This window comes from Pecten maximus, chromosome 6 (assembly GCF_902652985.1).
Source record: "Pecten maximus chromosome 6, xPecMax1.1, whole genome shotgun sequence".
Taxonomy (NCBI): Eukaryota; Metazoa; Mollusca; class Bivalvia; order Pectinida; family Pectinidae; genus Pecten; species Pecten maximus.
The window spans coordinates 6,514,982-6,529,498 of NC_047020.1; the positions used below are offsets into that span (position 1 = coordinate 6,514,982).

General features: G+C 37.8%; 1 protein-coding gene across 1 annotated transcript in view; it reads left to right on the plus strand.

Annotated features, from left to right (window-relative positions):
* LOC117329967 (mucin-2-like) overlaps positions 1 to 6,823 on the plus strand; it is a 44,339-nt gene extending 37,516 nt beyond the window's left edge. Inside the window, exons 2-4 of the mRNA XM_033888198.1 lie at positions 4,854 to 6,134; positions 6,191 to 6,492; positions 6,602 to 6,823. Coding sequence (XP_033744089.1) covers positions 4,854 to 6,134; positions 6,191 to 6,492; positions 6,602 to 6,823 — 1,805 coding nt within the window. The remainder of the gene's footprint in view (positions 1 to 4,853; positions 6,135 to 6,190; positions 6,493 to 6,601) is intronic.
* The last annotated feature ends 7,694 nt before the right edge of the window (positions 6,824 to 14,517 follow it).

Sequence of the window (14,517 nt, forward strand, 5' to 3'; positions counted from 1 at the left end):
AGCCGAAGGTACATGCTGTATACTAGCCGGACAGTATACACCAATAGTACTCTGTATACTAACAGGACAGTATACACCAATAGTACTCTGTATACTAACAGGTGGTTGGCCAATATCATCCTTCGTAATGAGAATCATACGATTAATTAAGATTTACATTTAAATGAACAATGATTGAAACAATTTAATGAATCATTACTGTCATCCATAGGGATTTCAGCTTAGCTATTCCTGAAGGGGACAGTTAGTCACAATTCATAAAATCGAAAACGATAAGTTAACGACCCAAAGTAAATATCGCAATTCGTGATTTATATGATGTATATATATATCATATATTAAACATAAATTCTGCTTATTGAAATAAAAACCACCGAATTTAACTAAGTGCTTATAAGACAGATACATCCATATCAACCAGTCCCGACAAATACCAGGTGACGGAACTAATAACACTTCCAATATCGTTAACGGGAAGATAAAATTTAGGCAAAGTCAGACAAAAATGCTGCAATTGGTGGTAGTGGTGGTAGTGGTGGTGATACAGAAATGTGATGGGTGGTAGCAGATGTATTCATTTCGCGACTTGCATGAGCACTCTGTCAGAAAGTATCAGGAGGAATCCAGAACAAACGAGGCATGTACAAGATCGGTCCTTTTTTAATATCATTTTATCAAGTGGGCAAGTGCACTTGTGTATTCGCTGACTATCAACTATAAGCGGTTCAGTGTCACAGCCACAACAAATGTTGGGGTACTGGTGGATGTTGGAGGCGTTAGTACTGGACAGAACCGCTACATATGTATGTATACTACCTAGAAATTCGCGTGCTAGATCAACAGTAAAATCACACAGAAACGGACATAACGACCTATTGCCACTATAGATGTAATTTATATGGTTAATTGATGAAACAAGATTTACGGATTTAATTTCCGTCCGTACATATTCTGTAGGGTAATGTGTGTCTTTTCAGCACGTCTCTGTACATGTTTTATTTAAGTTATGCCGACACGCCATTGATAATGTTTGACTAGCGTGAGACCGGCTAATTGAGATCTAGCAACCAATCCACTCTCGCCTACCCAAGGTTAGCCCCCGTAAACCTATACCACAAACAATACGTTATAAGTATGTTTTAGGAGAAGTTTCTATCTACCAGAAACAATGTCTTCGCCTCACGCATCTAGAGGCCTTATATATTCTTATATACCCATTATTTATGTATACTTAGTGTTATAGAAAAACAGCTCGAGTCATGGATTTGGTATTTGATTCATGAGAATCGCATGATAGTTGTTGTCCAATACGTAAGATACAAACAGGTGGTCTTAATTTACCTGTAGGAAACACCCTGTTCCCAGAGGTACTTATATACATAGGTATGTGATGTTTCCAGACGGGTGTTAATATCAAGTGTCAATGTTACGTAAACCGTCATTGGTCATTCTGTCGCTGTCTTGTTCCATCACGTACCAATGGTGATATATATAGCCCGTGTTGACTGACACCAAGTACCAATGGTGATATACTGTAGCATATAGCCCGTGTTGGTGGACACCAAGTACCAATGGTGATATATATAGCCCGTGTTGGTGGACACCAAGTACCAATGGTGATATATATAGCCCGTGTTGGTGGACACCAAGTACCAATGGTGATATACTGTAGCATATAGCCCATGTTGGTGGACACCAAGTACCAATGGTGATATATATAGCCCATGTTGACTGACACCAAGTACCAATGGTGATATATATAGCCCGTGTTGACTGACACCAAGTACCAATGGTGATATATATAGCCCGTGTTGAAGGACACCAAGTACCAATGGTGATATATATAGCCCGTGTTGGTGGACACCAAGTACCAATGGTGATATATATAGCCCGTGTTGGTGGACACCAAGTACCAATGGTGATATATATAGCCCGTGTTGGTGGACACCAAGTACCAATGGTGATATATATATAGCCCGTGTTGGTGGACACCAAATACCAATGATGATATATATAGCCCGTGTTGACTGACACCAAGTACCAATGGTGATATATATAGACCGTGTTGGTGGACACCAAGTACCAATGGTGATATATATATATAGCCCGTGTTGGTGGACACCAAGTACCAATGGTGATATATATAGCCCGTGTTAATAGACACCAAGTACCAATGGTGATATATATAGCCCGTGTTAATAGACACCAAGTACCAATGGTGATATATATATAGCCCGTGTTAATAGACACCAAGTACCAATGGTGATATATATAGCCCGTGTTAATAGACACCAAGTACCAATGGTGATATATATATAGCCCGTGTTAATGGTCACCAAGTACCAATGGTGATATATATAGCCCGTGTTAATGGTCACCAAGTACCAATGGTGATATATATAGCCCGTGTTGACTGACACCAAGTACCAATGGTGATATATATATATATAGCCCGTGTTGGTGGACACCAAGTACCAATGGTGATATATATATATAGCCCGTGTTAATGGTCACCAAGTACCAATGGTGATATATATATAGCCCGTGTTAATGGTCACCAAGTACCAATGGTGATATATATAGCCCGTGTTGACTGACACCAAGTACCAATGGTGATATATATAGCCCGTGTTAATGGTCACCAAGTACCAATGGTGATATATATAGCCCGTGTTGACTGACACCAAGTACCAATGGTGATATATATAGCCCGTGTTGACTAACACCAAGTACCAATGGTGATATATATATAGCCCGTGTTAATAGACACCAAGTACCAGTGGTGATATATATATATAGCACGTGTTGGTGGACACCAAGTACCAATGGTGATATATATAGCCCGTGTTGACTGACACCAAGTACCAATGGTGATATATATAGCCCGTGTTAATGGACACCAAGTACCAATGGTGATATATATATAGCCCGTGTTTGTGGAACAAAGTACCAATGGTGATATATATATAGCCCGTGTTGACTGACACCAAGTACCAATGGTGATATATATAGCCCGTGTTGATGGACACCAAGTACCAATGGTGATATATATATAGCCCGTGTTGACTGACACCAAGTACCAATGGTGATATATATAGCCCGTGTTGGTGGACACCAAGTACCAATGGTGATATATATATAGCCCGTGTTAATGGACACCAAGTACCAATGGTGATATATATATAGCCCGTGTTGGTGGACACCAAGTACCAATGGTGATATATATATAGCCCGTGTTGGTGGACACCAAGTACCAATGGTGATATATATAGCCCGTGTTGGTGGACACCAAGTACCAATGGTGATATATATAGCCCGTGTGACTGACACCAAGTACCAATGGTGATATATATAGCCCGTGTTGATGGACACCGAGTACCAATGGTGATATATATAGCCCGTGTTGATGGACACCAAGTACCAATGGTGATATATATAGCCCGTGTTGGTGGACACCAAGTACCAATGGTGATATATATATAGCCCGTGTTGGTGGACACCAAGTACCAATGGTGATATATATAGCCCGTGTTGGTGGACACCAAGTACCAATGGTGATATATATATAGCCCGTGTTGACTGACACCAAGTACCAATGGTGATATATATAGCCTGTGTTGGTGGACACCAAATACCAATGGTGATATATATATAGCCCGTGTTGGTGGACACCAAGTACCAATGGTGATATATATATAGCCCGTGTTGGTGGACACCAAGTACCAATGGTGATATATATAGCCCGTGTTGGTGGACACCAAGTACCAATGGTGATATATATATATATAGCCCGTGTTAATGGACACCAAGTACCAATGGTGATATATATATAGCCCGTGTTGACTGACACCAAGTACCAATGGTGATATATATATAGCCCGTGTTAATAGACACCACGTACCAATGGTGATATATATAGCCCGTGTTGGTGGACACCAAGTACCAATGGTGATATATATATAGCCCGTGTTGGTGGACACCAAGTACCAATGGTGATATATATAGCTCGTGTAATGGGACAGCCAATACGGTATAGCATGAACCCCCCCCCCCCCCTCCCCCCCTACAAACTAACAGTTTTACGTCATTGTAAACCATGTCGAGGAGGTCCATCACTTCCTAATTCAGTAATTAGTATTTAAGTTAGTAATTCAGTAATTAGTATTTAAGTTAGTAATTCAGTAATTAGTATTTAAGTTAGTAATTCAGTAATTAGTATTTAAGTGAGTAATTCAGTAATTAGTATTTAAGTTAGTAATTCAGTAATTAGTATTTAAGTTAGTAATTCAGTAATTAGTATTCAAGTTAGTTATTCAGTAATTAGTATTTAAGTTAGTAATTCAGTAATTAGTATTTAAGTTAGTAATTCAGTAATTAGTATTTAAGTTAGTTATTCAGTAATTAGTATTCAAGTTAGTAATTCAGTAATTAGTATTTAAGTTAGTTATTCAGTAATTAGTATTTAAGTTAGTAATTCAGTAATTAGTATTTAAGTTAGTAATTCAGTAATTAAAATCTTTATTCTTTTCCTACTTCAGATTACAATATTGTAGAGGTGTCATTTTGCTTGTTCATGCAAAAGCTTGAACATGTTGTTCTTATTTTGGTGTAGATATCATGCATACTTAGGAATGTTTCCCATGTTGTCATGTAAATAAAAGTTCAAATATGTCATAAGGTCATTACAGCGGACCCGCGATAATCCGGACGCCGCGAGTATATCCTTTCCTTTGTAGTACTGTTTTATCATATTAAACAAACTTTACACTTCGATACATCAACTACATTTTAGTAACGTCTGTTTATATGAATCAAACGAAATGCATCAAATTGTTAAACACCAAACTTAAAAGAAGTCGTCCTCAACAACAACACCAGGTACCATCAACAACACCAGGTACAATCAACAACACCAGGTACCATCAACAACACCAGGTACAATCAACAACAACAGGTACCACCAACAACACCAGGTACCAACAACAACACCAGGTACCACCAACAACACCAGGTACCACCAACAACACCAGGTACCACCAACACCACCAGGCACCATCAACAACACCAGGTACCACCAACAACACCAGGTACCACCAACAACACCAGGTACCACCAACAACACCAGGTACCACCAACAACACCAGGTACCACCAATAACACTAGGTACCACCACCAACAACAGGTACCACCACCAACAACAGGTACCACCACCAACAACAGGTACCACCACCAACAACAGGTACCACCAACAACAACAGGTACCACCAATAACACTAGGTACCACCAAACAACAGGTACCACCAACAAACAGGTACAAATACACCAACAAAACACAAAACGTAAAAAAAAAGTACCACCAACAACACCAGGTACACAAAACACCAGACCAAACAACACCAGGTACAAACAACAGGTAACACAACACAACCAACCAACAACACCAGGTACACAAAACACAGGTACACAAAAACACAGGTACCACCAACAACACCAGGTACCACAAAACACAGGGTACCACCAACAACACCGGTACCACCAACAACACCAGGTACCACCAACAACACCAGGTACCACCAATAACACCAGGTACCACCAACAACACCAGGTACCACCAACAACACCAGGTACCACAACAACACCAGGTACCACAACAACACCAGGTACCACCAACAACACCAGGTACCACCAACAACACCAGGTACCACCAACAACACCAGGTACCACAACAACACCAGGTACCACCAACAACACCAGGTACCACAACAACACCAGGTACCACAACAACACCAGGTACCACCAACAACAAGGTACCACCAACAACACCAACACAAAAAAACCAGTACAACAACACAGGTACCACCAACAACACCAGGTACCACCAACAACACCAGGTACCACCAACAACACCAGGCACCACCAACACCAGGTACCAACACCAACACAAGGTACCACAAACAACACCAGGTACCACACAATAACACCAGGTACCACCAACAACACCAGGTACACCAAAACACAGGTACACATCAACAACACCAGGTACCAACCAACAACAACAGGTACCACAACAACACCAGGTACCAACAACAACACCAGGTACCACCAACAACACCAGGCACCACCAACAACACCAGGTACCACCAACAACACCAGGTACCACAACAACAACAGGTACCACAAACAACACCAGGTACCACCAACAACACCAGGTACCACCAACAACACCAGGTACCACCAACAACACCAGGTACCACAACAACACCAGGTACACACAACAACACCGAAACCACCAACAACACCAGGTACCAACACCAACACCAGGTACCACCAACAACACCAGGTACCACCGACAACACCAGGTACCACAAACAACACCAGGTACCACCAACAACACCAGGTACCACCAACAACACCAGGTACCACCAACAACACCAGGTACCACCACCAACACCAGGTACCACCAACAACACCAGGTACCACCAACAACACCAGGTACCATCAACAACAACAACAACAACAACAGGTACCACCAACAACACCAGGTACCACCAACAACACCAGGTACCATCAACAACAACAACAACAACAACAACAACAACAGGTACCACCAACAACACCAGGTACCACCAACAACACCAGGTACCACAAACAACACCAGGTACCACCAATAACACTAGGTACCACCACCAACACCAGGTACCACCAACAACAACAGGTACCACCACCAACACCAGGTACCAACAACAACACCAGGTACCACCAACAACACCAGGTACCACCAACAACACCAGGTACCACCAACAATACCAGGTACCACCAATAACACCAGGTACCATCAACAACACAGGATGGTCAAGTTCTATTTTGACATTTCTGACGGTTTTGGTAAGGATCTGTACCGGGATGTTAATCTAGAGAAATCTGTATCAAATGTACACGGTGCCCCATTACATAGGTTCTCTGGTAAAGGATACCGAACCAGACTATGTAAATGTGTTTTTTCTCTATACATCATGTCAATATGTGAAAAGGGAATAAAATTAATTTTAATTTGGATTTGAATATACTGTGCGTATTGTTTCCGTCCAACAGACTGTATACCCATTCCATCGTTTGCACCAATAACTTTAGAATGAGTGGGAGAATTGCGCGTCTCATTCCGCTTTTGGAAAACCAAGTGACATCATATGTCTTCTATTTCCTGTTCCAGGGACGATTGGTACCTATATCGGACTATGTACTAGTATGTTAAATATTTAAAGTCTCCTCCTGAATTGTCTCCAGATAATGAGTATCTCGTCATTTCACAAATACAAGGAATGTAGAACGGCCATTGCCCTTATTGTACGTCTATGGTAACGAAAACATTAACAAAACAACACCAAAGTTTGTAACCTTCCAATGTTAGTACGGACACGTGAATTGGTCAGGTGTCCTATATCACTATGGACACGTGAATTGGTCAGGTGTCCTATATCACTATGGACACGTTACGTGGTCAGATGTCCTATATCACTATGGACACGTGAAGTGGTCAGATGTCCTATATCACTACGGACACGTGAATTGGTCAGGTGTCCTATATCACTATGGACACGTTACGTGGTCAGATGTCCTATATCACTATGGACACGTGAATTGGTCAGATGTCCTATATCAGTATGGACACGTGAAGTGGTCAGATGTCATATATCACTATGGACACATGAAGTGGTCAGATGCCCTATATCACTACGGACACGTTAAGTGGTCAGATGTCCTATATCACTATGGACACGTGAAGTGGTCAGATGTCCTATATCACTATGGACACGTGAAGTGGTCAGATGTCCTATATCGCTATGGACACGTGAAGTGGTCAGATGTCCTATATTACTATGGACACGTGAAGTGGTCAGATGTCCTATATCACTACGGACACATGAAGTGGTCAGATGTTCTATATCACTACGGACACGTTACGTGGTCATATGTCCTATATCACTACGGACACGTTACGTGGCCAGGTGTCCTATATCACTACGGACACGTTACGTGGTCAGATGTCCTATATCACTATGGACACGTTACGTGGTCAGATGTCCTATATCACTATGGACACGTTACGTGGTCAGATGTCCTATATCTCTACGGACACGTGAAGTGGTCAGATGTTCTATATCACTACGGACACGTTAAGTGGTCAGATGTCCTATATCACTACGGACACGTGAAGTGGTCAGATGTCCTATATCACTACGGACACTTGAAGTGGTCAGGTGTCCTATATCACTATGGACACGTAAAGTGGTCAGATGTCCTATATCACTACGGACACGTTACGTGGTCAGATGTCCTATATCACTATGGACACGTGAAGTGGTCAGATGTCCTATATCGCTATGGACACGTGAAGTGGTCAGATGTCCTATATCACTATGGATACGTGAAGTGGTCAGATGTCCTATATCGCTATGGAAACGTGAAGTGGTCAGATGTCGTATATCACTATGGACACGTGAAGTGGTCAGATGTCCTATATCACTACGGACACGTTATGTGGCCAGGTGTCCTATATCACTACGGACACGTTACGTGGTCAGATGTCCTATATCACTATGGACACGTTACGTGGTCAGATGTCCTATATCTCTACGGACACGTGAAGTGGTCAGATGTTCTATATCACTACGGACACGTTAAGTGGTCAGATGTCCTATATCACTACGGACACGTTACGTGGTCAGATGTCCTATATCACTACGGACACTTGAAGTGGTCAGGTGTCCTATATCACTATGGACACGTGAAGTGGTCAGATGTCCTATATCACTACGGACACGTTACGTGGTCAGATGTCCTATATCACTACGGACACTTGAAGTGGTCAGGTGTCCTATATCACTATGGACACGTGAAGTGGTCAGATGTCCTATATCACTATGGACACGTGAAGTGGTCAGGTGTCCTATATCACTATGGACACGTGAAGTGGTCAGGTGTCCTATATCACTATGGACACGTGAAGTGGTCAGGTGTCCTAGATCACTATGGACACACAGATAACTTTTTTTTAAATACTGTCTTTTTAACTAGAAACTCCAGAATGGTGTAATAGATATGTTGATATTTGATGATATAATTTTCGATAATGCGTTACTCTCAAGAACATGACTTTTGCGGCTACATTGTGGGTTATTATTTAAATGTCTATTACTTCCATGTGTAACAGATTTGGTACAGAAAGGCTACAGCAATCCGAACGAGACAGCATGTTTAAACGGGGCACGTTTGAACACTGCATATTAAAATACAGTATTGTATACAAATGGTGGAGGGGCGGTAACTGTATGATAATACCATATTTTATGTGCAAAGTAATGACATTCTTAGCTTCTGGTACTTTTATATACATATAAATAACGAAATTAGATATACATATTTGAACATGTTCCCCCACAAATTAATGACGTGTAAAAGTTTCCAATTAGTTTTAAATCAGTATGATACATTTGAGATATTAACTCGTCAGGTAAACGTGTGTTTTGATCTCTTAGTGATATTGGTCGCTTTAACGACTATAATGTGTGTCGTCATAAGTCTGGTGGGGAACAGGGAGAGTGTCAGGGATCCAGCATGTCGTGGCAATACGAGGGCCGACAGGCTAACATCCTGTTGCGAGCGTTAACAGGCATAAAGATGTACCTAAATTAACTAACATCTCACCTTTGACCAATCGACGAGTTCTTTGTAAATCCAATGTCTGACATTAACACAAAACCAGCCGTCAGACATCTTATCATTCTAGTGTTTAGTCTGTAGGTAAAAACTATGATTTAAACTTTAACCCAAGTTTATAGATAGATCCATTACTTATATACATGTACATCATGTAGTATATTGTCACTCCAGGTGAACACTAATATCGGTAAGAACTACGTCGACATGTGTTCTCAGGTACCAATATCAGACCCAACCTTTATTTAAAGCAAGGATGCCTCAGACCAAGTTTACACCAAATCCTTTAATTTCTACATCAAGAGGATTTCAAAGATTTTGCTACGTTTCCCCTTTAGGGCCCTGTCCCTTAAGTCCAAATGCTCACTTGTTTATATAAAATTTGGTGCCACTTCCTCCACGGTTGCTTCAGACCAAATTTGGTCAAATCCATTCAGTCGTTCATGGCTACTGGTAGTAGCGATTTTAAGGAAAAGTTGACAGACGACAAACGGACGGCGACATAAACTCTTCAGTCCTTTGGACCAGGTGAGAAACAAGAGGCCCAAGGGTCTTGACAGTCATCTAACTCTAAAGACCCTCGTACTATTATTCAGTAGCGAGTATAGTGGTACTGTTAGCCATGGCGGCCATGACAGTCGTCTGACTCTAAAGACCCTCGTACTATTATTCAGTAGCGAGTATAGTGGTACTGTTAGCCATGGCGGCCATGAAAGATATCTTAGATTTTGGACTAACCCGTAAGCTATAGCTGAATCCCACTGGTGGAACTTGAGAGGTACATGTAGTTTGAAATGTGAAAAGTTCACATACTTCAGACAACAACCGACAAAACCGATGACTATAGGCCATCCTGACCTTCGTCAGATGACCTAAAAACCAGAATAGAACAAAATAAATATTCATGAAATATTTATTTTAAAAATTTCAAAAAAGGGAACAAATATTCAATATATTACATAGCATGATCAGTATCACAGTTAAGCCATACCTAAACAACGTCAACACACACTCCAGGGGGCCTCTGATGGATAAATATATCAATATAGTGTCGTTAATGTCTATATAGTGTCGTTAATATCTATATAGTGTCTTTATATCTATATAGTGTCTTTATATCTTTATAGTGTCTTTATATCTATATAGTGTCTTTATATCTATAGTGTCTTTATATCTATAGTGTCGTTAATGTCTATATAGTGTCGTTAATGTCTATATAGAGTCTTCATATCTATATAGTGTCTTTATATCTGTATAGTGTCGTTAATGTCTATATAGTGTCTTTATATCTATATAGTGTCTTTAATGTCTATATAGTGTCTTTATATCTATATAGTGTATTTATATCTATATAGTGTCGTTAATGTCTATATAGTCTTTATATCTATATAGTGTATTTATATCTATATAGTGTCTTTATATCTATATAGTGTATTTATATCTATATAGTGTCTTTAATGTCTATATAGTGTCTTTATATCTATATAGTGTCGTTAATGTCTATATAGTGTCTTTAATGTCTATATAGTGTCGTTAATGTCTATATAGTGTCTTTATATCTATATAGTGTCTTTATATCTGTATAGTGTCTTTATATCTATATAGTGTCTTTATATCTATGTAGTGTCTTTATATCTATATAGTGTCGTTAATGTCTATATAGTGTCGTTAATGTCTTTATAGTGTCGTTAATGTCTGTATAGTGTCGTTTATGTCTGTATAGTGTCTTTATATCTATATAGTGTCGTTAATGTCTTTATAGTGTCGTTAATGTCTGTATAGTGTCGTTTATGTCTGTATAGTGTCTTTATATCTATATAGTGTCGTTAATGTCTTTATAGTATCGTTAATGTCTGTATAGTGTCGTTGATGTCTTTATAGTATCGTTAATGTCTGTATAGTGTCGTTAATGTCTTTATAGTGTCGTTAATGTCTATATAGTGTCTTTATATCTATATAGTGTCTTTATATCTATGTAGTATCGTTAATGTCTGTATAGTGTCGTTTATGTCTGTATAGTGTCGTTAATGTCTATATAGTGTCTTTATATCTATATAGTGTCTTTATATCTATGTAGTGTCTTTATATCTATATAGTGTCGTTAATGTCTGTACAGTGTCGTTTATGTCTGTATAGTGTCTTTATATCTATATAGTGTCGTTAATGTCTTTATAGTGTCTTTATATCTATATAGTGTCTTTATATCTATATAGTGTCGTTAATGTCTATATAGTGTCTTTATATCTATATAGTGTCGTTAATGTCTATATAGTGTCGTTAATGTCTATATAGTGTCGTTAATGTCTGTATAGCGTCTTTATATCTATATAGTGTCGTTAATGTCTGTATAGTGTCTTTATATCTATATAGTGTCGTTAATGTCTTTATAGTGTCGTTAATGTCTGTATAGCGTCTTTATATCTATATAGTGTCGTTAATGTCTATATAGTGTCTTTATATCTATATAGTGTCGTTATATCTATATAGTGTCGTTAATGTCTGTATAGCGTCTTTATATCTATATAGTGTCTTTATATCTATATAGTGTCTTTATATCTATATAGTGTCTTTATATCTATATAGTGTCGTTAATGTCTGTATAGCGTCTTTATATCTATATAGTGTCTTTATATCTATATAGTGTCGTTAATGTCTATATAGTGTTTCTATATCTATATAGTGTCGTTAATGTCTATATAGTGTCGTTAATGTCTATATAGTGTCGTTAATGTCTATATAGTGTCTTTATATCTATATAGTGTCGTTAATGTCTGTATAGCGTCTTTATATCTATATAGTGTCGTTAATGTCTATATAGTGTTTTTATATCTATATAGTGTCGTTAATGTCTATATAGTGTCGTTAATGTCTATATAGTGTCGTTAATGTCTTTATAGTGTCTTTATATCTATATAGTGTCTTTTTATCTATATAGTGTCTTTATATATATATAGTGTCTAGTGTCTTTATATCTATATAGTGTCTTTATATCTATATAGTGTCGTTAATGTCTTTATAGTATCGTTAATGTCTGTATAGTGTCGTTAATGTCTTTATAGTGTCTTTATATCTATATAGTGTCTTTAATGTCTATATAGTGTCTTTATATCTATATAGTGTATTTATATCTATATAGTGTCGTTAATGTCTATATAGTCTTTATATCTATATAGTGTATTTATATCTATATAGTGTCTTTAATGTCTATATAGTGTCTTTATATCTATATAATGTCGTTAATGTCTATATAGTGTCTTTAATGTCTATATAGTGTCGTTAATGTCTATATAGTGTCTTTATATCTATATAGTGTCTTTATATCTGTATAGTGTCTTTATATCTATATAGTGTCTTTATATCTATGTAGTGTCTTTAAATCTATATAGTGTCGTTAATGTCTATATAGTGTCGTTAATGTCTTTATAGTGTCGTTAATGTCTGTATAGTGTCGTTTATGTCTGTATAGTGTCTTTATATCTATATAGTGTCGTTAATGTCTGTATAGTGTCGTTTATGTCTGTATAGTGTCTTTATATCTATATAGTGTCGTTAATGTCTATATAGTGTCTTTATATCTATATAGTGTCGTTAATGTCCATATAGTGTCTTTATATCTATATAGTGTCGTTAATGTCTTTATAGTGTCTTTATATCTATATAGTGTCTTTATATCTATATAGTGTCTTTATATCTATATAGTGTCGTTGATGTCTATATAGCGTCTTTATATCTATATAGTGTCGTTAATGTCCATATAGTGTCTTTATATCTATATAGTGTCGTTAATGTCTTTATAGTGTCTTTATATCTATATAGTGTCTTTACATCTATATAGTGTCGTTAATGTCTTGATAGTGTCTTTATATCTATATAGTGTCTTTATATCTATGTAGTGTCTTTATATCTATATAGTGTCTTTATATCTATATAGTGTCGTTAATGTCTTTATAGTGTCTTTATATCTATATAGTGTCTTTATATCTATATAGTGTCTTTATTTCTATATAGTGTCGGTAATGTATATATAGTGTCTTTATATCTATATAGTGTCTTTATATCTATATATTTACATTTGGTGTGGCAATGCCCTTATATATTATTAGTAAATACCTACCAAAAGCAGCTTCATCTATGAGAGTATAACTGAAGTTGCCCTGAGGGCGTATGAATATCTCACTTGCAAAATATAGGCCGCACTGCTACAGTTGTTAACATGTTCTATGACACTTCAATAGTTATTGTATGAATGTGATTTGTTTTTCAATATTGAATTAAATATGTTCTAAGTATTAAAACAAATGAATATAAAAAGATAGCGTTGTTTCGTCTTTTCAAATAGTGTAGGAAATTGCGCGTGACGTCAGCTGTTACTTGTGCGCCGTTCTAGATATTCACCTGACCTGACGGTAGAAAGCGGGAAATTTGAATTTTGGAAGATTTTTTTCATATTTTTTTTATTTTTGCGATTCATTAATAGAACATAAATATAAGCGATAAACTGCCTAGATGCGGCAGACCTACTGGTGTAACTGCCACAAGTGTCACAGACAAACAATCATGGTGCGCTAGCGCGCACCATTCAGTTTGTCTGTGACACATGTGGCAGTTATACCAGTAGGTCTGCCGCATCTAGGCAGTTTATTGCTTAAATAGTGTCTTTATATCTATATAGTGTCTGTATATCTATATAGTGTCTTTATATCTATATAATCTCTTCATGTCTAATCATTGTTAATATAGTGTCTTTATATCTCATCTTTATGTCTACATAAAATAGTGTCTTTATATCTAATCTTCTAG